The sequence below is a fragment of the Zonotrichia leucophrys genome, chromosome 15 (genome assembly GCF_028769735.1).
Source record: "Zonotrichia leucophrys gambelii isolate GWCS_2022_RI chromosome 15, RI_Zleu_2.0, whole genome shotgun sequence".
In the NCBI taxonomy this organism is placed as follows: domain Eukaryota; kingdom Metazoa; phylum Chordata; class Aves; order Passeriformes; family Passerellidae; genus Zonotrichia; species Zonotrichia leucophrys.
Genome location: NC_088185.1, coordinates 5,339,873 through 5,365,450, shown reverse-complemented (window position 1 = coordinate 5,365,450; position 25,578 = coordinate 5,339,873). Strand labels below are relative to the sequence as shown.

General features: G+C 40.4%; 1 protein-coding gene across 5 annotated transcripts in view; it reads right to left on the bottom strand.

Annotated features, from left to right (window-relative positions):
• The window catches only part of ZNRF3 (zinc and ring finger 3), a 66,344-nt gene that overhangs the window by 12,318 nt on the left and 28,448 nt on the right, over positions 1-25,578 (bottom strand). For all 5 annotated transcript variants that reach the window (XM_064726935.1, XM_064726934.1, XM_064726937.1 and 2 more), the window contains exons 2-3: positions 18,515-18,640; positions 1,847-1,921 (exon numbers count right to left, since the gene is read on the bottom strand). In XM_064726935.1, the coding sequence (XP_064583005.1) occupies positions 1,847-1,921; positions 18,515-18,640 (201 nt within the window). The remainder of the gene's footprint in view (positions 1-1,846; positions 1,922-18,514; positions 18,641-25,578) is intronic.

Here is a 25,578-nt window from a genome sequence, read left to right as displayed (position 1 = left end):
GAATTCTCCCAGTTCCTCAGTCATTTTTGCACATTGTCAGACTCTTGCTAACCATGCTGCTCTGGGTGCTGTTACTCCTCTTCAAATATGCAAAAGTAAAAATAAGAAACAAGTCAGACTTCAGAGAGCATTTCTAAAAATAAAAGTTTCATTCTTAAGTTACAGTAGAAGATACTCAGACCAATGGGAATAAAACCCATTTGGGCAAAGTCCTTTTATCTGGCATTTACCAAATTATCTGAGGACAATTCTTCTGGTCAGGTCTGCCTCCAATTTCTGTTCACTGACTGGCAGGAGGGGCTGCCTTTCATAATACTCCCCTCCTCCTTTTCAAAGCAATCTCCCTTATTTGTTCTATGCTTGGTAACAAGCATACATGAGAAAACTTCCCAAATAGCTCCCTTAGCTTCCCAAATAGCTCAAAGTCTTAGGATATTTCCATTTGAACCAAAGATAGTCCAGATTACCTCATGTCAGTTTTCCCTCCATGTTATCTGTCATTGTTTTCCACAATTCCATTTTGAGTACCAAAATGGTATTTATTTTAAAGACCAATTACTTAGCACCCTAATGTCAAAGGTTCTGAAGACTTTAGATGAGAATCAAAATCCATTAAAAACAAGCATCCAGAGCAGCATGAGAACAGAGCCAATGCAGTAACTGTAACTTTTAGAGTATGAAAGCTACATCCATTCATTCCTCTCCTGTTTGTTTCCACAGGCTACTGCTCCTTCATCTAACAGAGCCTACTCACTGTGTCAGCTACTGCTCTAAGCCACTAACCTTCTTCCATTTTATTGGAACACCCAAAATATTCAAACATCCACTAGATTAGTTTCACAACTCTTGAGGACAGATGCACCCAGTTTATTATTTATTACCAAGCAAGGAAAGCTTTTGTTGTTAGAGGGAAAAGAGCAAGAGACTGTAACTCAGCTTCCCAAGTCCAGAGCAGGGTGGCTGAAAGTAACCAGAAGCTGTAACTCAGAGGTAAAAAACAGAAAATGACAGATCACATCTTTGTAAAGAGATTTTTCCTGTATAGAAAAGGGGGAAAAAATATCCCTGTGAATATTTTCAAGATCAAGGCTGCAACTTTGATGCATATGCAGACCACAGTACTCAAAGCATCCATTGCACAGGATCTTCTGCATTCCTTTGTCCAACAGATTTCAGAATTAAAGACAGCTTCTTTAATGTAAACATTGATGATCTCCTTTTCCCCCAAGAAATACAAGCTGCACTTAAAAACCGTCAGCTCCACTTGTTTCTGCTGTGACAGAAACAGCAGTTTTGTTTCAAGACAAAACAGAACCAAACCAAATGCAGACTATTTTTGTGCTTATGTTTCTTCACTGAAATAACCCAAAATTAGCTGAAGTATGCTAAAGCCTTTCATAGGGCTATTACCTCACCCACTTCAAATAAAAAGACCAAAGTTATACCAAGACTTGGAAAAAGAAGAAAAACCCTGCTTGTCCACAAAATACATAGGCAGAAATCATCAGCTGTAAATGAGAAAGAAATGGTTATAAGCTTTAAAAAGAAACCTGTTTAGAATCAGGTTTGAAAGTTGTTTCACAATCTCAAAAATAGCAGCTGTTCAACAACACTATTGATCACAGGCAGGATAGGCCAAACATCCTGTGTTTTGTACAGAGCTGGGCAAAGAAAACCTCCTTGATTAGATAATGGGCCACAAAAAATTCCCTCCATCCTCTTTCAAAACCGTAATCCCAGACCTGGCTTCTAGCAAAAGCTAGAAGAAAAATCTAACTCCCCAAAGTTTTCCCTTTCTGCCAGGTTCCCAACACCTGCATTGCTTCCTGCCTGGCATTGCTCATACCTGATCAATGGCATCTGGGTTTTCAGAAACATCAAAGATGACCGCGGTGGCTCCTCGCTGCACTGCTCGCTTTGCCTGCAATAAGAAAGACAGTATCCTCAGTCCCACCCCAAAAGATCACTTCTTAACTCCAAAATTACTCCCTCTCCTCACCTCCAGATAAAAAATTTAACATTTTGTGTTTCTGTGCAGTTAAAACAAATGACAGGACAATTATAAACAGGAGTTCCTGAACCAGCATGGAATGTAGTTAAATTTCACTACAGCTTCTATAGTGTCTCTGCTCCTTCCTTCTCAAACTCCTCTTTCAACAACCTTTTAAAAGGATTCAAATGAGATTTAGACCCTCTAAAGACTTTAAGTAGAAGAATTTTTTAAAATTATATTATTTTCCCTCCATTTTACCTGCAAGTGCCATTAAAAATCAATTTCCCTCTGACTTGGAGTGGAGACAAGCTCACTAGCATAGAAAATTAAGGTGGACAGGATTCTTTACACTTTTTCAGTGTCATTCTCACAAACTAGGATATCACAATCTCAAAGTGTGCCTCAGAGAATAGTGCTTTTTCTGACCATCAGAGGTCAGAACTGTTGCATACGTTTCTTATGCTGATCAGAGCTATGTAAATGCACAGCTTTTCATCAAATACAGTCCAAACCTGGAATTACCAACTGCACAGGGAAGGCATTAGAAGATATTAAAATCCTCTGGGATAGAGAAAACAAGGCTAACACAGGGGTTTTATCCTGCTTCTGCCACTGTGTCTCTGTATGTACTGTTCAAATGTTGCTCAATGGCTCCACAAAGCAGACATTCCCAGGAACTTTTCAAAATCCTATTGCCTTTATGGACACAGAATATAAGAAATTATTTCTCCAAGCAATGACAGCTATCACCACCACAGTACAAAACAAAAAGACACTGCCCCTCCACAGAGACTACCAGAACCTGAACTTATATTGAGATATAAGAAAAACCAATAAAATAAATTATGAAACATTACTCAGCAGTTTCCTGGAAAAAACGTTGGCCGATACAGAGAACTTGGTTTGAATATATAAATATCACTTGCTTTGCTCCATTCTTGTATTTTATTTAACATCAAAAAGGCCCATCAGCCAGCACATGAGGGAAACCAACTCCCAAATTAGAGCTTTTTCTCAGCCCACCAGGTATTTGTCCCCTTTGAAGTCGGCACACCTGGTTAATGACTAAGAACTGCTGGGGAGGAAGAGTTTAAAGGAATCCACCACCCATTCTCCTCTGCAGCAGCCCTGAGGTGAGGGCTCATGCAGGTTTCCCTAGAAGCACCCCTTATACACACGCACTGCTTATTGAACTGCTCAGCCTATTTAGATTGTTTCTTCAGGATGATCAGTCAACAAGCAAGGCCCCTTGATCTCCGAAGAGCTTTTTAAAGAGATTTCGCAGATCAGCGCTGATAAAAACTCCTTAATTGGGTGCATACACTGAACGAGCAACAAGTTTCCACCAGCAGGTGTTGAGAGGAAAAGCACCGAGTAAAAAAAATCACGCTGCGGTGTTTAATGGCAAATGGGGGTGACCCGTGTGGCCATCCTACCGAGTGAGGAGCTCATTTCACTGAGGCCAAGCGGGGCTCGTTTCATTCGTTTCACTGGGGCCAAGCCAGGCTCGTTTCACTGGGGCCAAGTCGGGTTCATTTCCCCGTGCCCTGCGAGGCTCCGGCCGCCTTGCCCCGCTCGCCTGGCCCGCGGCCCTGAGGGCCCAGCGGCCGCGCACAGCGCCCCCCTGCGGCCGCAGCGCCCCCGCGCCGGAAGCGCCGCCTGTCCCCAGCCATGGAGGGGAGAGGAAGGAGCCGGGGCCGCGGGGAAACGCGGGCGTTTATTCCTTGCTGGGGTTTAAATCCTGATACCCAGGGAAAGGCGCTGCTGCCTGGAAGCTCGCTCCAGCCAAACCTCCTCTGCCGGAGGCGCTGAGCACTCCTGCAGAGAGTGGTAAAGAGGCACGGCCCGCAGCGGGAGCCGGGCCCAGCCCTCTCCGGCGGGCTCGAGGGCCGCCCGACGGGCCAGGTTCCGCTGGCCAGAGATCAGAGCGCGGCTGCCTCCGCCTCCCCCGCCTCCAGCTCGGCTGTAAAACCGGGCACTGCGCAGGGAGGACAGCAGGGCGAGCGGCGGGGAGTACCTCTGCCCGCTGGGCACTGCCCTCCTGCCCTCAGCCCCAGGTGGCGGCCGGAGCGCACCTGTGACCGGGGCTTCCGGCAACCTGAAACACCTCCGGGCACCGCCGGCCCTTCTGCATCCCCGAAAATGCCTTTGAAAATACCCTGTCCACCAAAACGTCTTTGAAAATACCCTCCCTGTCCACCTGTGACCGGGGCTCCCGGCAACCCGAAACACCTGCGGGCACCGCTGGTTCTTCTGCGTCCCCGAAAATGCCGCAGGATGGTTAAAGTCAAAACGTCTTTGAAAATACCCTGTCCACTCCTCAGTAATCAGGGCAGCTCAAAATAACACAGCAATGTTAAGTCCCACTTAAAGTAATGCCAGTCTGTAATAGGCACGTGATTTTTTTCTTTTTGGGCTAGCCAGCATTTAGACTCCCTTAAATCATTTTTCTAAGCTAAGTGACCAAACCTACATCAAAAATAAACACAAGCTGGATGAGAGGGAAAAATAAGCTCATACTTTTACATTTTTAATACTTGTGGCAAACAATCAGACATTTCCACAATTCAATTCCCATTCATTTGCCAGGCCTATTTCTTTCTGTGATTGTCTTCTGTGGCTTAAAACAAATTAGTATCACGATGTATCAGTATTCTTCCCCTTTTGTAAAGAGCAATAGAAAATAAACAAAAAAAAGGTAATTGCACTTCTCATAATTCAAGTGATCACTTTGTTCATAGCGACAACAACCTCCCAGTCCGTGTCTGTATTCAGAGTTTTGAGTTTATGCTACTGCAGAACAATGGACGTTACCAATAAAATGCACATTAAATACTGTCTCAGATTAAAATCTGGCAGAATTTACTAGACCTTGTAATCTAGGTAAGATAAGAGGATTTGCATGTGACAGAAGCACAAGAAAAATACCTCTCCACATCTCCAGGCCTGAGGAATTTTAAGTTATTACCTCAAAGAACCAGAAAGATTTTAAGAGCTTTGCATTACCTCCCTGTGGGCCAGGCAAATACAATAAGGAAGTAATAACTTCCTTGATGAAGCAAACTTTCATCCCAAGGGACCAGATAATTATTAAACAGGCGCACTGTTCCTCTCATTCGCTCAAGTCAGGTAGGACAGCAACAATCAAACAGTAAAGTTCAGCTCCTTCCTGACACCTTGAAGGACTTTGCATCCTTGCACAAATGAACATGGCAAGCATCTCCTCCCCTCTGCTTTCTAGTATGGTTTTATTCCAGTTATTGTTTCTGTTACAAGGCAACAGTGGAGAAACCATCATGAGAAAAGCTGCTTAACAAGGCTGTCCTTTAAGAGAAAAATCATACCAACATCAGCCTTTATTCATTACATTTAGTTCTTTGCCAGAGTTAGAATTCCCTGACAATATCCAGCAGTATTTGCACCTGAGGACATGACACTTTAATCTAATGGATTTCAGAGAGTGAATAAATTACAGAAGAGAAAGACCGAGGCTCAAACTATAGGTGTGGAGATCAAAGTTCATTAAGCACTCCAAGCTCTGCCATTTACATCAACACAGTAATGCATTACACATCTCTTAAGAGAATACCTTTTGTTGAAAATGGCTATTGGCAGAGCCAGATTGCTCCTTATAAATAAACTTTTTAAAGTTAACATCCTGGATAATACTGATGGACTGAAGGGAGAAAAGTATGCTTTAAAAGTATTGGCTGCCTGTATAAGCCACAGACATATCCTGGTGATATAAAATGATGTTCTCACAGATATTTTTACATTAAAAACTACCTATCCCTCTCCCTGGATTTGTTCACCCAACTCCAGGTATTATTTTCTTGGAACTTAGTACACTCTAGTTAACAAATATTAATTATCATTATGGTATGCGGTACATGAGCAGGTTGGTTTATTCCCTGGGTTAACAAACTCACAAAGCTGGGGAAGAGGAGGTTGGGCAATGGTTTAAGGAATAACCAGTACAAATGCCAGTAAACTCCTTTTAGCAAACTATTCCATTGGGTGTCAGCATTATTAGCTGGTCTTCAAAATGAGGACACAGTACACAGAGAACAGTCCTATGGATCCCAAAAGCAAAATGCTGCTAGAACTAAGGGTAACAGCACAGCTCCAACAGGTATAACAACAGCTTTTTCCTACCACCATTCCTTTTTACAGTATATCCTGGTTTTTAGGGCAGAAAATATGGTATTGGTCTAAATCAGTGCAGAGTCTGTTGAACACAGTAGTCAATAAAATTGATTTGTATGTCCTCATTCAACTGACCCAGCCTGAATTTTCTCTGTCAGTTTTTGAGGGTTTTTTTCCCCTTCAGTTTCTCTATGAAATAATAATTATTGAACTTGAGGCATATTTTCTGGATATTCCCAGCCCATCAGATCCAACAGTCTGTGTCAGATCTCTCTACATGGTGGAGTCAGTGTCATTAATCTGACAAAAGAGTGGGATTATGCAAGCACTGTTAAGTGGAACATTTTTCATAGCTGATTCTATCATCAGCTGTCTTCTGGTGCTTTGAAATAAGAGAAGTCAGCCTCTCACCCAGTACTGGTAACACATGAGCAGCACTCAGTGACATGCAACTTGCAAACTCTGTGACTCCAAGGAACAAGATTTTCAATGAAAAGCTGCAGTTTCTTGTTCTACTGCTCTGAAAAACAGTTCAAGGATTTCAACAATCTTGACTGCTAGGGAATACAGCTGAAGGAATGAGGTTTCAATCTGCAACATTTCACCAAAATAAATGATTGATATAGCAACTGAGTGGTCTTGGTCTTCTCTTGAGCAGACTCAAAAGTAACAAAGTCTGTTCCAATATCAATTGATTTGTACCTGTTTTCTCCATATCAAATGACACCACAAAGACATAGACAATATTACTGAGATATGATACAGAATATGCTGTACCAAGTTCTATAATATTGGCTTTTCTAGTAGAGGTTTGCTGTAGTCGTGTGGTTAAACTATGACACTTCTGCACATTTGTCTTCATCTGATTTTTATTTTTTTCTTTAATATTAGCAGAGGACAACTTTGGTGCTGAAACAAGCATTAGGAGCCTACGTTATCAGGGTTTAAATTTCTGCAGTTTTGAGAACACCTCAGTTAAATCTGGACAAACCCAGGAAGTCCTAATGATGAGGAGACCACTGGTTCCTACATAAATGCAGGATGAACTTGCAGGTTGTGACAAGGAGATGCCACTGCCAGCATGCCATTCCAGTCACCTGAAATGTACGCTGACCCTGATACTCTCAAAGCCCTAAACTTCTTCAGGAGAGAGGAATACCTTAAAAAACCCTATTAAAACAAGCAGTGGGTATAAACTGCACCCTCATTCTGTGGATGGCAGTACTAGATTTTCAGAAATGGCATCACATGAAGCTAGGCAATAACATCCAAACCTGCTCATCCTTAAGAACCCTACATAAAACCCACAGCACTGTGCAAATACACCTTTTCTTTGCAACTGTGAAAATGCAAAAACCTGTTTCTCTCAGAGCTACACAGAATACAAACAACATCTGAACAATCCAGGCCTCTCTCTTTTCTCCCCCCACACTGCTATCAGGCTCAATCAATCACAAAAAATACCTTGTCCCTTGAACCAACACTGGAGCTAGCAAGCCAGGCCACAGGCCAATTCTGCAGGGCAGAGGAGGAAGGAGAAAAGGACAGCCATCTACTTTGCAAACAGCACAAGTTACAAATTAACCAACTGATGCTTCAGACCTGTTAATGTACAATTCCCTGGTAATTCCAGAAACTCAGTTAAGCCAAGCATAAACAGGATGCCATTTCAAACCTTTTCTGAGATAATGAAACTGCTGTCTGAATATTTCTGTCTGAAAACAGAGTATCAAAACAAGACAGTCAAATCCCCATGTATCACATCAGCATAAAACTCTTTCCTGACTGGAATACTCAAATTCTCTGGCACCTTAAGATATGATTTATACACATGCCCTACATTACACAGCATTACAACAGTTGCTTATCAATTAAGAAGTATAGAAAGTGTGAAGTGGCATTTTAAAATTTAAAAGCATCATCACAATTTAAAACCAATGTATATTTTGGTAAATAAAAAAAAAAAGGAACCTTAAAAAGCAGTTTTGAAAAAACTATCACTTCATGCCAGACTTAATCATATCAACAATATATATATATACACTAGTATGATTCATACCACTCAGTACTGAGAGGCTCTCAGATGGTTAAAATGAAGAACAAGAAAACTAAAGTGTCTCTCTTTTCTGGGGTTAGGGAGAAACACTGTTATCAGTTTTGAGTCTAGACCGAGTAAAAACAGTAAGAAAGGAGATTTCTTTAATCCTGAACACAGCAAAGCCTGCTGGCTGCACATCTCTTAAGATCCATTTCAGAGTCATGGGACTCAGTCCCAAAGGCTGAGCTCTGCTATCACCAGGCTGCAGCCCAGCAGCCTTGTTGCTATGACAAGGCACAGAGAGAAGGGTGAGCACTGGCAGAGATCAAAGGAGGGGATGGGGTCTTGAACTAGATTACATATTCACAGAGAACCTAGCACACTCAGCAAGAAATGGGTGGCTGCATTCACAATTGATGGTTAACCCTTCAAGCTTTTCCCAGAACTTCTATATGCAGTTACCTTTGAAATAGAATGGTCACAGGATGAGGGTATTTTAGGAATTATGTACTATATCATATGCTATAAAATACCAAAACAGCAAATCCAGATAATTCTTAAACCTTTTCACTGAGGGTGTACTGAAAGGAGATGGATAGAAATAACAAACTAGACCTAAGATAATTATGTAAACATACATGCGAGCATGTTGTGGTGCTGAGAGAATAAAAAACAGAGATATAAGAGAGCATTGGAGGAGCTGTAAATTAAAGAAACTATTAATGCAGACCACTATAAAAAGGCATCTCTGCAGTACCCAAGCTGTTTAAAAAGAATGTACTGAAGCTCCTCCTATAGGCATGTGCTCTAACTTTAGAATTATAAATGGCTATTTATGTACATCAAAAGAGAAAACAAGGAATGATAAGAATTGTCTTGTATTTAGAATGAGAAGTGGCAAAACTTTGAAAAATTGTTACTAAAAATTCCACCTAACCCCAGCCAGTGTAATGGGGAATGCTCAGTATCATCTGTCTTGCTTAGCCTCACCCTCAGGAAGCTGACCTTCATCAATAGGTTGGTATCTACTGTGAACAAGGACATTTTAGAGATAACACAATAATCTGAGATGGTGAAACAATAAATCCATATCTCAGTAGTGACAGAAAATGCAGTGCTCTTGGCAGGGTTATTAAGTGCCTGCATGCAATCCCTAACAGTATGTTCAGATAGACATGATATATACCAAGGTGAGTTGAGAAGAAGCAAAGGTATTTTCACTTCCACACATATCAAAGTGCTGCAGTCCACTGCCCTGGAGGTTCTGTCCTCTTTGGCAGGGATGAGCATCTATATCCAAGACCACAGAAAGGCATGTAAGCCCTACTGAAGTACTTCAATCTTTCTGAATGGACAAAAAAATCATGTGGGATTCCCTTGGAATCCAGTTGGATACTGCTGATTCTGTGAGATCCTTCCTCTCTACTACTAGAATCAGTTTGGGTAATAAGTTGAATAGTAAAAATCTGCATGGTGGGCCAGTATTCCAGTTTAGCTAGCAACTTTCCATGTTCATGGCTGGTTAATACAAGATGATATGGCCGTTCTTTCAAACAGTTATCCTTGGTTTTGGATTAGTTTAGCTTCAAGGTCCCAGACTGTGGTGGGCCCTTGTAGTTAGTTTGTTGACTTTGTAAAAAAAAATTTAAAAATGAAAAAAAAAAAAAAGATAAAAAGAAAGGGAAAACAAAAATTAAAAAGGTGGAGGATTTTTGTTACAAAGGGAAACTGGAAACTTCTCTCCACGCAAGCAGAGACATGGCTGTATTGCAGAGGCCTCGGGGCAAGGATTAAAGAAAAACAAAATAGAAACCCTTCCATCTCTAATTAGGGTCTTCATTTGCCAAAGAGCCATTCCACAGCGGGAGGAATTACATTCAAGCCGTTGCTTGGATAACGTCTCCCAGCAGGTTGGCTCCTCAGAACAGGCTACTCTGAGCCAACAATTTCTGGTTACTTGGAGGCAAGCAGCCTGCATATTGTTTTAACTGGCCTGGCTTTTACAGCCAGTTTTGCTGAAGAACAATCTTCTATTCAGAATGCAGAGATAAAAGCTTCACTTGTTTTGAATTTGTCGCCAGTTTCTTTATCCCTTTCTTTTTTTAAACATGGGAATTATAGGTTCTGGAGATTGCATTATTTCCCTTGTAGACTTCAATGTTTTTCTCCCTCTAGCCACTTGATTCTTTGCCAGTGAAGGCTGCTGTCTGGAGTCCAGCCATTCATCAGCCCCTACCTCATCATTAACACTGTGGTGCTGGCGGTCACAGCTCATTGCTGGCGACAGGAAATCCTAACTTGCAAGAGGTTAACCACAGCCCATAAACAGTCAGACTGGCTCATTAGACCCTTACACTCAGCTGAAGCGACCCTCTGGGAGTTTCAACACCATCCATGGACCTCAATCTATGGATTCTGTGCTCTTTGCAAATGCTTCCTCCCCCCCATATCCATTTAAAAGCTCACTATTTGCATCCTCAGGGCTAAGGTCCATCTTCCTATCCCAAAGGAACCAAGTTATTTGAGCATTTTGAAAAATTACATATCTGTTCTCTTGGCTTACCAATTGAACAAACCAACAGTGGGCCAAGAATGGAGAAATGATTGCACTAGAATACATACATTCTTGTGATATTTTTAGTAGTCTCTATGAGAGTTTTATATCCCTACTGAACAGTTCTAAGGCCACAGCAATGCAAATACTAATAATGTATAATTAATCTGTACAACCTAATTCATGTCACAAATATGTCCAACTCAAATGTTCAAAACCTAACCTACTAGAATTTTAAGTAGCTCAGTCAGTACTCCCTACTCTGACTAAAAAGCACTTCCTCCTCATTTTGTGTTCACAGTATGATCACTTGTTTCATTTGGAGTCATTTCCTTGAACTCAGTACAAATGTTAAATCATCATGTTATCCAAAACCGCACCTCTAGATATCACCTGGTCATCAAAAAGATAAAAAGTTTAGAGCAGAAAAACATGTTCTGGCAAATTATCTCAAAGCAGTAGGATATGAAGCACAATTTGTGTAATTTTTTTTTCTCTTTCCTTCCTTTCAGTCTTGTGAAAATCATTACAAAACATTCCCACTTTATGTCTGTGATTTTTCAGGATCCAGCTTTTTACCACTGTCAGTTGTATCTGCCCAATTTTTATTCTGAATATTGGAGTCCCTCTGATGCAGCTCTGGTTACATTCCGAAGTTCTCCAATTTCTTTCAAAGCCTTCTGTCTCCTAGTGCACCAAAATTAGGCATGTCACTCATCTGTGAAGTCCTAAATAATTCCATTCCCTGCCTCCATATCTGCTCCTTATTTTCTTCACTTTCTGGTCCATTTATCTGATTCTGCTTGCCAGGCTTCTTTTGTACTCATTTCTATACTGCAACACAGCAGCACTTACTTGCTCTCTCACTTTTCTATTTCTCCTGTTAGACAAATAGGTAGATTCTGCATGTAAAACAAAAACAACTCTCAGTGTTTGAAAGGCTTCCAAGGCACATAAAATAATGAGGGTCCAGAAAGTTAAAAGACATGAAGCATTTATATATTATTGTGATGATGATTTGTAAGTACAGCATGCCTTAAATAATTGTGCCTCAGTCTTTACTCAGCCCTTTGACTTCCATTAGTTTCACTGGGAGGTCTGACTGAGCTGAACTCCAGTAACACATGTAATGCAACAACAGCTGCTTCTTTAGCTTAAGGGAGAGGCAGCTGTGCTCCACAGTTGGTTAGAAAGGAGTGAAGATGGTGCTGGGGACTGCTAAGGACTCAACTCTAAAAGTGGACTTTTATTTAAAGTAATCAATCCAACAATGGCAAATCTCAGGAGTGCCCAGAGGGAGAAACACGAGAGAGGGCTTTGTTCATGAATAGCTGATGCTTTTCCTAACTGTGCAGGCAACATGGAAAGAAAGTTAGTCAAATAATACAGTAGCAGATTGCTGGCACCAATGGAAAGAGCTCAGCACTAGCCATGAATGAAAACCTGACAGAGCTACTTCTTCTGAACTGCATAACCTGATTCAGCCCTTGTTTGGCCCTTCCTTTGAGCTCTCTCCTCTTTGGCTTTGATCCAGTTCTTTTCTTTCCTTCTGCATCTTTCACCATACAATCCATGCACAAACCTTTCCTCTCCCCACATTTCAGCTGGCTTGCCTGTCAGTTCTGTTTCCTGTGCTCAATCTCTCCCTTCTCTCCTCAAAGGGACTGCAGAAATTACAGTGGAAAGCAGAGATGGAAGGAGAGGATTTAAAGAGGGGATACGTGAGAAAGGTACTTATAAACTCAAGAATTCAGTTCTAATGATGACACTGCTGTTTCATGCAGTGGCCACATGCTCTAACACTCTTAGATGCAGCCTTTCTTCCTTTTTTCTTTCCCATTCAAACCCCCTTCTTCATCTGTTAAAATAGCCTTGTTGCTGGAGTATGGCCTGTGGGGGGTGAACAGGCAAGGAGATGGGAAGCAGAAATACGCTGAGCTTTTGGCAAAAAAAGCTCATTTTTTTTTCTTCTTCTTGTCTTTTTCTGTGTGCCATTAAGAAAAGCCATCTCCTTCCAGAAAAACCATGTATTATCCCTCTTCTGATCTCATCTATGCTGGAGTTTTGTTAGAACTCTAGCAATCACTGTGTCTATATGGTGCAGAGGTCTGATCACACTGCCAGCACTGGTGAAGTAAGAAAAATTAATGTCAAAACATAAATGACATCAAAACTACTTCACAAATAACAGTATCACTTCAGATATCATTTTAAAATATGTGTTATGGTTTTTCAAAATGCATTTTAACATTTCACTTGTCCTGGAGATTATGAATGATGCTGAAGTGGGGAATAACAAGAAACAATCATTATAATATTACAGTACTTATGATGTTCTTTGGTGCTTTGGGAAAATTATAATTTTCTCAATACATTCTTTAGAACACAGTAAAGACAAACACAAACATGGCAGGGATTACAATTATATATACCATGTTTTTTCACATTAATCCCTAATTTTAGGTAGTGCTAAGACAACAAACCTTGGAAATTAAAAAATTTAATGTGAAGTAAATGAAGACTCTTAAAGAACATGACTGATTCAGAAGGTCTGAATCCTTAACACTAGCCAGGATGCTATTTTTCCCCATTAAAACTCATATTCCTTTTTCATTACAGAACAATGGGGTTGACAAAAACAATAGGTTTTGTTTTGATCAGGGTTCTGGCATGCTTGACATTGCAATATAGATCTGACAGCTGGTCCACAGCCAAAGGAGTCTGGTCTCATTGAAAAAGCTTTCTTCTGCTTCATAACAACTTCCTTCTTAACACAGAATGTCTGGGAGTTCAAAACAACCAATATTAAGTTTATACTGCCAAAAAACCTTCCTCAGTCTGTAGTCTGACACATTTATGCCCACACAGCCATCACAAAACGTAGACCCTATCTCCTCTTGTTCCTACCTCCACTGGACTCTACACTGTCAGCACAAACCTTCAGGTGAAATAAATAAACCAACCAGCTTAAAAATCACTCATACTATTACTTTTCATGCAGATTGATGAGATTTGGCCATTAATTTTTGAGGCTACTGCCTGAAAAAGAATTACAAATTCTTTTTGGATGCTGTTTGCACAGAAGAAGCACAGGCTAACAAACAGAAGGTAGAAATGGCCTCCAAATTGTGGAACAGAAACCATAAAAAGGATATCAACTACTTCAATGGAGAGAAGTTTTCCTAAAGTGACAATATTTCCTACATGCAGCAAGGACTCAGCACAGGGTACCTTACTGCAGCTGTCACTACCAGTTGAAAGTATCTGAACAAGTAAAGTTGTGGAAACATTGACCAATGGTTTTAGGCATGTCTCATTAATTTTAGATCTTAATCTATGGCATAGTTCAGTCCTAATTTCTGAACAAGTTTAGCATAGAAGAGCATTTGCCTAAATTCAATATCCATTTCTACAGGAAATTATCCAAACTGTATATAAAACTATTAATTACAAAGAAACAAAAAGTATATTTATACTGTCAGCAACCAACCTGAGCATATAACTGATTGCTTAATTTAGGCTATTAATATAAAGGTGTAAGTTGCTTTTGTTTAATTTGCCTTTTTTATTAGTTTTATTAACTCTGAAAGAAAAAGATTAAAATGGACTCCTCACAGGCCTTCTTGTTTCTCAAGTCTTAGAACAGATCTCTCTTTATTCAGGAACTAAACTACCAACACAGCCCCATAAATTCTTATTTGATTACCTTATAGGAATTTTTACATTTAAACTAAGTTGTTAGACAAAAGGTTAGGGATCACAGTTCAACTGTTAAGTGCATTTTCAAGTTATGATGATTTTTGCCCCAGCCTAACTAGTATAATAATAATAATGATGGCATGGTAAAACAAGAGATTCTTGTAGTTAATATTTGTGTAAATTTTTGTAAATAAGCTCTTAGAAGTGAATGGATATTGGAAGAACTGCCAGGAATTTCCTCATATTAGAGATCTCTTTCATCTGAAGAAAACAGGAAGCTGTAGTAGCAGGGACATCCTGTCTTTGTTAGGTTATACTCAGATGCACATCCTCAAATACATATATCCTATTGATACAGAGAAGAGCAGTCCCTGCGAGAGAAAGAAGAATGAAATCCCTTCTTGTGGACTTCAAATCCTGCAGAAAGGGAAGAAGTGCTACTTTTAAAAACTAATCTTCAACATATTCTCACTATCCTGCACTGAAATAAAAAACAATGGTATTGCTGAATTGTATTTCACTGTCTTGACAGATGTAATTTGCTTTGAAAATTACTGGAGTGGGGGAAGAACAGGAGTCTGCATATTGGAGAGTGCAGGACACGTGCAGGTGCAGTGGATCACAGAATCCCAGAGTGGTCTGGGCTGGAGGGGACCCAAAAGAACACCCAGCTCCAACTGGCCAGCCCTGCCAGGATGCTGCTGCAGGCAATCAGTATTGCAGGCAACCCTGCTTCTCCCTTCCTCCAGCATAGGGCCACTGCTGGAGCAGTGAAGGAGCCTCATTGTGCTGTGAGCAGAGGGAAGGCAGGAATTCCAGGAGGGGAAAGGTTCCCTTTGAAGCACATGGCACCAAGAGCTTCCCAGTGACCATGGCAACAGCTCAGTGGGTTCCCAGCCTGAGAACCAAGTTACTACAGCCATGCCTCAAAAACAAAAAAAGTCTGAAAGGAGGAGAGAGGGGGAGGTGGGGCTGGGGGTGTGGGGGAGAGAAGCTGAAGCAAAATTAGCCTGGCAGAAACTGAGCGGCTCCCTGGTAGGCAAATCCAGCCAATAATGCTGCTCGGGTTCACGGGGTTTCCTTTTCATTTCCAAAAGCTTTCTTCTTCCTCTGTCATTCCCCTTCTAGCCCTATTCAGGAGCTCATAAGATCAGTAAAACCCAGGCCTTTGCTTTGCCTGCATGCAGCATGGCCTCAAACAGGGCTGCACTGTGATCAAAGGTAATGGTAAAACACAGCTGCCACACACACTCCTTGCCTCAACCAAGGCCCAGTTTCCACAGGCACTCCTAACAGCAGAGACATATTTTCAACACTTTCATTTCCATTACATCATACAAGCAATGACTAAGAAGGATGAGCAATATCAAAATCAATATTAATTACAAATCAATATGAAAATTACAAAATCAATATGAAAATGGACACATTAAATTCTGTATAGCTCCCTGTGGATAAACAACTAGAACAGAACTTCTAAAAACACAGGCCAAAGTTTTACTTTAAAAAAACCAAACAAAACCACCGCCCCTAAATGAAAAAAGCCCCTGACAACCAAAACCAACAGTAAGAATAAAGCCATACAAAACTTCTTAGCAGATTCATGTGCCATGCAATTTACCTCTTCAGCTTTTAACTAGTCTACATTCTGCTTCACCATATTCCAAACTTTCAACAATATCACCTCTATGATGCCCTACCTTGGGGGCAAGTTAAATCAAACTTAATGAGGAACAAACTGTAGGTTTGCACTTCTGGATTTCCTCCTCCTTTTCTATATGAAAAAAATCCAATTCCTTTCCCTGTTCAAGACCAGCCCTCCCCCATTTTCCCTTCTTTTACTTCCCCTACTCCTTTCCTTTTTCCTTTTCCTTCTCTTTTTTCTCCTCTCCCTCCCTCCCTTCCTCTCCTCTCCCTCTCCCCATTCCTTTCCCTTTCACACTTTCTTTTAAGTCAGCTGCCAAATCCTAAAAATAACCAGAAGAAGACACACATACACATGCAGCAGGTTTGATATTTACCCAGGCAAAATAGTTTACAGGCCACACTGAATGCTCACATAGCAATTTGTGTACCAAACTGCATGGAAACTGAACTTTTCAGAGACCCAGACAATCACAGCACAACTTATTCTCTCTGCCAAGATAACCAGGGTGACTTAACTGATAGACCTGAGAGAAACTCAGGGCTGATGCTCCTGCTGATGCTATCTACACTCAGCAATATTCCAGGAATTCTGAGAGTCCTTTTAAATGAGGACATAGCTTGAGCAGAGTGAGAACTGAGCAGAAGGGTTGCTAGCAATAGATGGAGAGGAGAAACTACAGCAGAGAGCATGAAATAGGGAACAAATATTTCAGGAAGAGAAGAATAAGTAGAAAAAAATCCAGAACAATGAAATGCAGTGCAGTATTGACTAGAACCTTGGCCAGACTTTTCTCACCTGTTGAAATTGCTACACATAAACTGACACATTTGGAACTCTCTGCCCTAATTCTCTGGACACACCCTATGTCACATCACCATCATTATGCATCAAAGCAGATGCTACAGAGCTCCTGAAGCAAAGCCAGAGTCTGCTGCTCAGCAGGCCAAGCCTTAGGAAGCAAACATCAGCAAATACTGAGCTGAACTTACCCTGGAGATGGGTGTGGCTTTGGGGACATGGAGAGTACAGAGGACTGGTGGGATTTGGGCACAAAGCAGTGGGCCAGGTATAGAATTTTAACCTTTTTTTTTGTGCAGGGTATCTATGTTTTAACTTTCCTTATCCATTTTGCACATCTATTTCATCACCTAATTTTCAAGAGCCTGACAGATGGGACTGACCAGACTTTCCTTGCCTCAAGATTCAGCTTACTCCTGGAGTTTGCTTATGGATCAGTATGCATCTTTCAGGACTGAATCTTCTCTAACTCCCATCCTTACAAGACCTCATCCTCAGATTATCTTTCTAAGAACAAAAAGCAACACCTAGAATTTCTGTGAAACAGTTTTCCAAGTTAGAAAAAAAGCTGTACTATGCTGACTTCAATAGAAAGGGAATCCACTTCTTAAAGAGATGTTTTCCCCATGTACCACAAGTTAAACCTGCAGCAACTTTTAGACAAGAAGACGGCTTCCCATTTCCTTGGAAAGGTGAAGTTTTTAGAAGTTTTGTTTATAAATGTACAGAGTCAAGTTTTACACAAAAGAAATGTCAACCTGCAGTTTTATTTTCTGCTTGATCCACTGCTAACCTGAAGTCACCAACACAATCCTACCAAATTCAGGCAGCTGGATTTTAGCATGAATCCCTGTAATGCAGTTGTTTTCAACTACTCAGTTACTGGTAGAATTTGTGGCCTATGCTCTTTCACACACTTTCAAACCCTCTAGACTTCAAATGCCAACATATAATAACATCAATACTCAAAAATTCTAAGGCATAAACAAAAGAAGGTCACCTTTCTGCTTTCTTTTTTTAACATATCAGTAATGGCATATTAGTGACTTCACCCCATAAAACAAAGAGAAAAGTTTTGCACTTAAATTAAGATTCCAGAGGCCCCATTCCATAGCAAGATTCCAGGATGATGAAAATTTTTATTTTTTTCACCAGTACAATAAAATTCACTTGTTATTAGAGGTACCTATCCTGAGATTAAAGTGAATAAATCTCTCTAGGTTAGAAAGCTTCTCTTTCCCCAAAAAGAGGAAATGAATGTATGTATTCTCAGAAAATTGTGCCTAAGGAAAACCAGGAAGATGATTTCATTTTGACTGCTTTGACCAAGTAAGAATCACAGCTGCAGTTCACCCTTTCTACTCCAATACTGATTCTGCTAAAAAGCCATTTTTTGCTTTCATCTTTCTTAGGTTTCTAGAGAACTCAAAAAGGGAATGCTCAGCTTCCCATCACCATCTCTATCAGCTGAATTAGGACAGCATCTTTCCCTGAAGTACCTAGAGTGAAAACAGGCAAAACAGGAATATTTTGTGGAGAAAGGGGATTTTCTATGGGTTTATTTCTTGCTGATATTTCTCAGAAAGGAGCTAATCCTTCCAAGAAACATTTACATGCAGACCCAAACTATCCCCTTACCTTTCCTAAGACAGTGAGGCATGGCTTAGGCTCCAACTCTGGCTGTTCCAATTTCACCACTCCTACCCAGCCATATTCATACAGGTCTTCCTCATCATTGCTATTACACAGTCCAAGTGGATGCATCTGAAACAGAATCAAAAAGAAACTTTTAGCCAATCATTAGAATTCAAAACCATACAGACATCAAAAATAAAAATAATAATAAATAACAGATTAAAGTATATTTGTTTTAAGTTAACATACACCAGAAAAACTGAAAGGTAAGGTTGCATATATGAAGAATTCAGAATGTTTCTGAAGCATGCCATGAGTGCAAAATCTTTGCAAATTTATGTAAGCTGTCATCTTGCTTATAAAAAATCATCTAAAAATCACATTTAATTGTTAGCCTAAGTCCTTTGCTCAGATATAAAATTCTTAACTACAGAGCCCCCCCAAGGCATTGCAAACCACCTTTCCTTGCAAACTGACAGAAATAATACAAACTGCTTGGCAGAGTCCCTTATAAAAGCTTTACACATCATTAAGATCCAGACCCCATGTTTCAGAGCCATTATCACCTTTTTTTTTTTTTAAATAATTGCACAGTATTAAAAGGCTGTCATCCTTTGAAACAAGCCTGTCATGTAAGCCAAAGTAAGATACAAGGAACTTCCTAACCATTGTGAAGCATTCTCTATTGTTTTCTGAACCCAAATGATGTGGGGGGTAAGGCTATCATGAAGTGAGAAACTTCAGTCTCCTTTCAGACATTTGTGTTTCTTACTCTAGGCAACAATATGTCTTTGTTTTAATTTCAAATATTTAATCTGTTCCTCCTCCTTCCAACACTTGGTGTAGTTACTCTAATTACAGCAGTTACTCTGATTTTATTATGGCAAGGAGTTTCCTACACATCGTTTTTCTTTCCCAAATTTGCTGTCCTTCCTTAGGATAATATCTTTGTGTATAAACTAGAGTGTCACATATCTCACTTCTTATACTGTATACTGTCTTCTCCTTGTTCTCTTTTTCCTTGGATGTTTCACAGACCCTTGCCTGTTTCCCAGGCTTTAACATATATCCAGAGGTCTGTGCAAAACAAGTCTGTACTTCATCCAGTTTAGTGTCTTTCCTTAAATCCCAACTTTATCAAACTAGCTGAAGAAAACCACGAACTGATACCAACACTATGACAACTCTGCTTTCTGGTAGCTGATTATAATAGGAGGAGATTATAGTGCTCAATAATTTACATATATATACCCCTCACTAATCCATGCAAAGTAGCACCATGTAATGGCCCCTAATCCTACCATCACTTCTGCATCACCAGCTTGTCGTTTTGTCCTTTTCTCCTTTTCTCCCATGTCTTGTACCCTGACTTCCATTTTGCAAGTGATACAATAGATGGAGTGCTATTTATATTATCTTGTGGGGCCCTAACTTTCTGAATAACTTGGGTGATTACTGTAAAATATGGGAAACATGACAGTGAGCTGACACAATACAGGGATTTTCCTACCACTTGTTATTTTTCAAGATTCACCAAAACACTCCAAGAAAAAAAAAAAACAAGCCACACTGTACTAGGTAGGCTCTTAATTTAACCTTTCTCCTTTTCTTTTTTTCCTAAATTAGTTACTATGTCACACTGCTGAGCTGTCTACCATCCCACATGGATGAACAATTTAACTTAGTGCAAAAAGCTTGGAGGAAGTACTATCACTGGAAGCTGAACCACTCCATAAACTCAGTATCTGATGGATAAACTCTTCAGCACAGACATAAAAACAGAGGATGGAGTCAGGCAGAGTGCTCTCTCCTAAACTGCCAGGGCAGATACACCAACATAATCAACCCCCCAAAGAGTCCATGGGATCCTTTAAGCAAACACAAAGCTTTAATCAATATTAAGCATCTAAAGAAACAGAGAACCATTTCCTTGATGTAATTCCCTTGACATAGGGTATATCAATTGAGCTTTGAAACCATAACCCATATCTAAGAAGTTTCTAGTTCAAAATCACTGAAATATGCTGGGGCACTCTGCACATGCCTGAAAGGGTAAAACTGAAACCTGCTTTTATCCAAGGTTACAAAATCTGTATACATTGCAGAAGGTCTAAAATAACTTTATAAAGAGCTGCAGCAATTTTATGGGGGTTAGTGTTACAGGGCAGACAAACATTAAACCAACAGATCAAGAATACTTTGCTCTGTAACTCTATCACCTAAAAAGTCCTGATGATTAAAAGAGAACTTTCAGCCTTTTGCCCTTTTTTTATGTCTGCCAGGATAAGGCATTATAGTATTACAAAATGCTGTATGAACAGCTCAGGAGAACTTTCTACACACTGTCTCGTGTATAGAAAAGCTTTGGTCTTTTTTTCCCCAACCACAGAATAAATAACAGCTCTACCCACTTCAGTCCAGAGAAAAAGGACTAAAGAAGGTAGAAGGCCAAAAGAACAGAAAATTCTTTCCATTGCCACTTTCCTCAGGAATACTGTTATTCTGTACCAGCTTCCAAGTGTGAATGACCCTCTGGATCAGACTCACCAAGCACACTCTGCAGTTTTGTCCCTGGAAATCAGTATAAACCTGAAAGAGCTTCCTCTCTTCCTTTTACAAACATGTATTAAAGACTGAGAAAAACCCCAGAATCAGCACCAAGGCAAATAAGACATGGGCTTCAATGACAGAAAACTCTCTGTCCAGAAAAGCACTCCAGCCCTCCAAGCCACAAGCAGTTGGTAGATTCTGCTTGGATACCACAAGCTTACATTGTAGTGATCTCTGTAGATCATGACAGATAAAATATACTGTAATTTCCCAAACCAAAGATATCAACTAAAAGTGCAACAAGAGCATGTGAATTTAAGAATTCGAGCCTGAAACACTGCTGTTACTTCTGATTAGGTGCCCACATGGAATGAAACACCATTCACTGGGGCTGATGGTGACAGGACTCATCCAGTGCAAGTGTATGCCATGTTCTCATGGTTTCCTGTCACAACACAAGTGAATTAACCACTGAATCACAGAACACAAAAAGTAACGCTAAATGAAAATATCTATCAGGCCCAGGGAGGATCCAGGGTGTTTCTCCATCACAGATATCTTTTACTTTAAACACACAAAACAAAAGAGATGATGGACAACCTACAATGGCAACAATAAAACTAATTATTTTCTGTGAGGTAGAAAATTATCAGTAAAAAGCAAATTCAAAACACTACAGTGCACAGCCTCTAAAAAGGAGCAGGACTATTCAGCCTTTTTGTGCAGACTTAAACTCTTTATTGCTGTACAGCCTGAAACAACAGACACTCCATATAGCTTTCCCACCTGGAATGCACTTGGCATGGATTCATCTCTGTCCACATGAATTCACATTCCTTCACTAGACAGGCTTTTGAAATAAAATTTATGAGGTTTTGCAGTGCTCAAAAAGAAACATAAAAAACAACTCAACCTGAATAGGAACTCCATCATCAGAGAAAGCTTTCTCCTAAACCAGGTGTAGCCCCTGGTAGCTGAAAGGAAGAGATTCCTTTCCTGGCTTAGCCCAGGTGTATGGGAGCAGAGCCTGGTAACTCAGTTCAGACTTCAGACACTTTTGGTTACCCAGCTCCTCAGTGTCCTGCCAGCACTTCCAAGCTCTTGGTCTTCTTTCCTTCCTCCAATTCCCTTTCCCAGGGAAGCTTCTTCTAAAGGAAGGATCTAAAGTCTAAAGTGTAACAAGGCTCAAGTGAAATTAAGGCAACCAAACAATGTGTGTTACAGGAAGCACAAAAACCATTAGTACACCTCTGCTGGGAGTTCTGTAGTAATCAGCTCCCCTGTCAAACCAGATTTATTAAACACAAAAATTGGACTCAGTGTACATGCTTTATCCAAAATGCAGTAAGTCACCAAACAGATTTTGAGCAAATAACTTCATTCACCATAAAGTACTAGAGGATGCAGAGTGTCTGATTCAGAGACAATCCAGTATTTTGGTCCTAGACTCTCCAGAAGTTGGATGAAATAGACGTAGGGAACAAGGGGCACACTCACAAATACAGAAATATTCCTTGGAGATGCAAAGAATTAGGAAACCATTAGGAGCCCAAACTTGCAAGAGATGTCAAGACTAACAAGTATATTAACAGCAGGAAGAATTGCAAACAATAAATGTCTGCTATTGAATGGGGTTGGCACAAAGCAGTAACAAAGCAAACAACCCACAGCTGTAAGGAGGATGGAGTTAGGAATCACCCATGCAAACCTGGCATAAGGTGTCCAAGGAATCAGAGGATGCCTCCAAATATCCAATTACAGCTGGCTGCTGTAATTGCAACATCAAGCTCTATTATTTTTCACAGGTCATGGAGACTGGGGGAAGACCTCTGATGCCAGGTAAAGAATGACACACTTATCTGCAAAATCCAAGAAGACAGATCTAGGAAACCTATCTCCACTTACTCTTCTGTATTGGCACAGCAAGCTGTTACCAAAGCCTGATTTAAGGTTCTTGACTGCAATATTCCAACCCAGCATTACTAAGACTCCACCAGAAAGAAAAGGATAAAGCCTTAACTCCACTGTGTCACTGCTGTTTGAAAAAGGCTTCAGTAGAATGTGCCATTCCACATAAGCAATCCAAAACTGTACAAATAGGGGGAGGAATTTTTTAAGAACTAAAGAATAGTGTTTCTTTTAAGAAAAGTTAGGCATTGCTATTGTTTCTGCAGCCTCATGATAAAACATGAGGGCTTTTTATGCTGGCTGCAGCTGGAACACAGCAGCTTTTTTGGAAAAGGTGAAAGCCAGAAGCATTTCCCCATCCCTCTGCAGCTTTGCCATGCAGAGAAGAATGTTTATTCCCCAGCACAAGTAGAAAACTCCATTAAAATATGGTTTCTTTTCCCTTTCAGGCATATTTTTTTCTGTTTTAAAGAAGTACATCCTGCAAAAAAACCAAACTGCCACAAAATGTAACATGATAGGACCTGGGCATTTCAGCAGGGCGCTTTTCTTGGCTATCAGTTGTGACCATGCTGTCCAAGGCAGTGGTCAGCACTGAACCCACAAGTGGCTTCCACTCAACTTTTTCTACAGCAAGAGCATCAGGCATTCCTGAAATCCTCTCACAGTCCACTTACTCCAGGAAGCATGCCAAAAGGGATGATGAGAAATCCAGTCTGCTGTAATTGAATGTAAAACCAGAGATACTCAGTTGAACACATCCACCATGCAGGAGAGGCCAGGCAAATTCTACAGTGCAGACTGGTCAGTGCTTCACAAAACCCACCAGATCCTGTGAAAAGGAGCAGTCAGTTTTGAAGAGCAGCCAAATGAGGTTTTGTTAACTAGGGAACCAGATCTTAGCACTGATCTAGTTCATCAGCAAACTCAATTCACCTGTGCCATGGTCCAGCTTCAAATCCCTCAGGAGAGGAGGAGAACTGCCTGCAAGATATTGCCAGGCATCTCCTGCTAGGACTGTCCCAGCTCAGAGACACCACAGATACCCACAATATGTGCACAGTAACACATGTTTACAAACCTGAACTCAGCACATTTGCACCAGATTTGCTGCACAAGCAGGGATTGTACTGCCCAAGCTTTGCAGCTGAGCAATCTATTGCAACAAGGCAGCTGGACACTAATTATTCCAAACACTGCAAAGGAAGCTCCTGGTCCATTCAAACAGAAAACTGGTGTATCCTTCCTTTAAAGCATCTCAAAAAGCAGAACTCCCATGAAAAGATGCACATACTACACACAATTTGAATTTCTTCTCTCAGAAATTTAAGTGCTTTGATTACACTGAGTTCTCCTACCATAGTATTGACAGACCAAAGGAGAGCCAAGTCATATTTACAATAGTGGTTTCCCCCCCAACCACTTTAAATTAGTGGAAAGATGCTGACAAAAAGTGAAGGCATAATGTCACTAAGGATGGGAGAAACTAGAGAGAAAATCTGGAATAAAATGATACCTTCATAAATTACTTTCAGCAGCAGAAGGCCAGTAGCTACATGGTAAAACAAAAGAATTTCTGGCTCTATAACAAACAAGACAGACCCCAAAACACACTAATTACCAAAACTTTAGACATAATCATAACTGGCTGGGAAAAGCAGGAAAATCTCACATCTCAGTAAAAACTGCATTTGTCCCACAGCACTCAAGCCAAGACTTATAACTGAAAATATTAGGTCACTGCCATATAATCTCCTTGGCTTTAGTTAAAGGCCTGATAGGGAGTTACCAACACTTTGCAACTAAGTTTTCTAGCAGAAAATCTAGTAGGAAGTATGAAAACAATCTGACAAAGACTGTACAACATAATGGGATTTGTTCAACCTTAGGGAGTGTTTGGGTCCCAGAAAGAATGAATACAACTATTCAACAACAACAGAACCCAAACAAACAACAACAAAACCAAACAAAACACTAAACCCCAAACAAACAAGCTACCAAACCCAGCTGACAGAAGCTGTTCATATAAGGAACCCTAAAAGAAATTTCCCTTTGCATTCCCTTGCCAAAAGCACACAAGATGCACATTTAGGAAGTTTGGCTGGGATGAAAATTCCAAGACTTTTAGGAGGGAATCAGAAGACAACACACACACGTGCATATACCAGAAAAAGTAGGATTTCATTTTACAAAATCACACAGCTCTGAAAAGTCTCAAAACCATTTATATGTCAATTGTATTTTAGCAAGTAAGTTTAACAGATTGGCAAATCTGATGCTGACCCAAAATTTCACAGTTCTGTGAGACTCCAGACCAGCAGTGACTGTTCTTTGCAGGTGCACACTGATTTCAGACATCCAAACTCACTGCAGTTCATTTTCCTGACACCTGAACTGGTCTCGATCCTGGCTTTCCAGGCAGTCCTGGATGTAGTAAGAGGTGACCTCTGACAAGAGAAGATATTATTTTGTGTATTTTGCAATAAGCTACCAACAAGCAGAGCTGGTTTGCTTGCATTCAGAGAGCTTGTGGGGAGCTTTGCTAGAGAGCTAGTTAGAGAAGGGTAGGGAAGGAGAGAAAGAGGAGTTAAAAATAACACAAATTATTT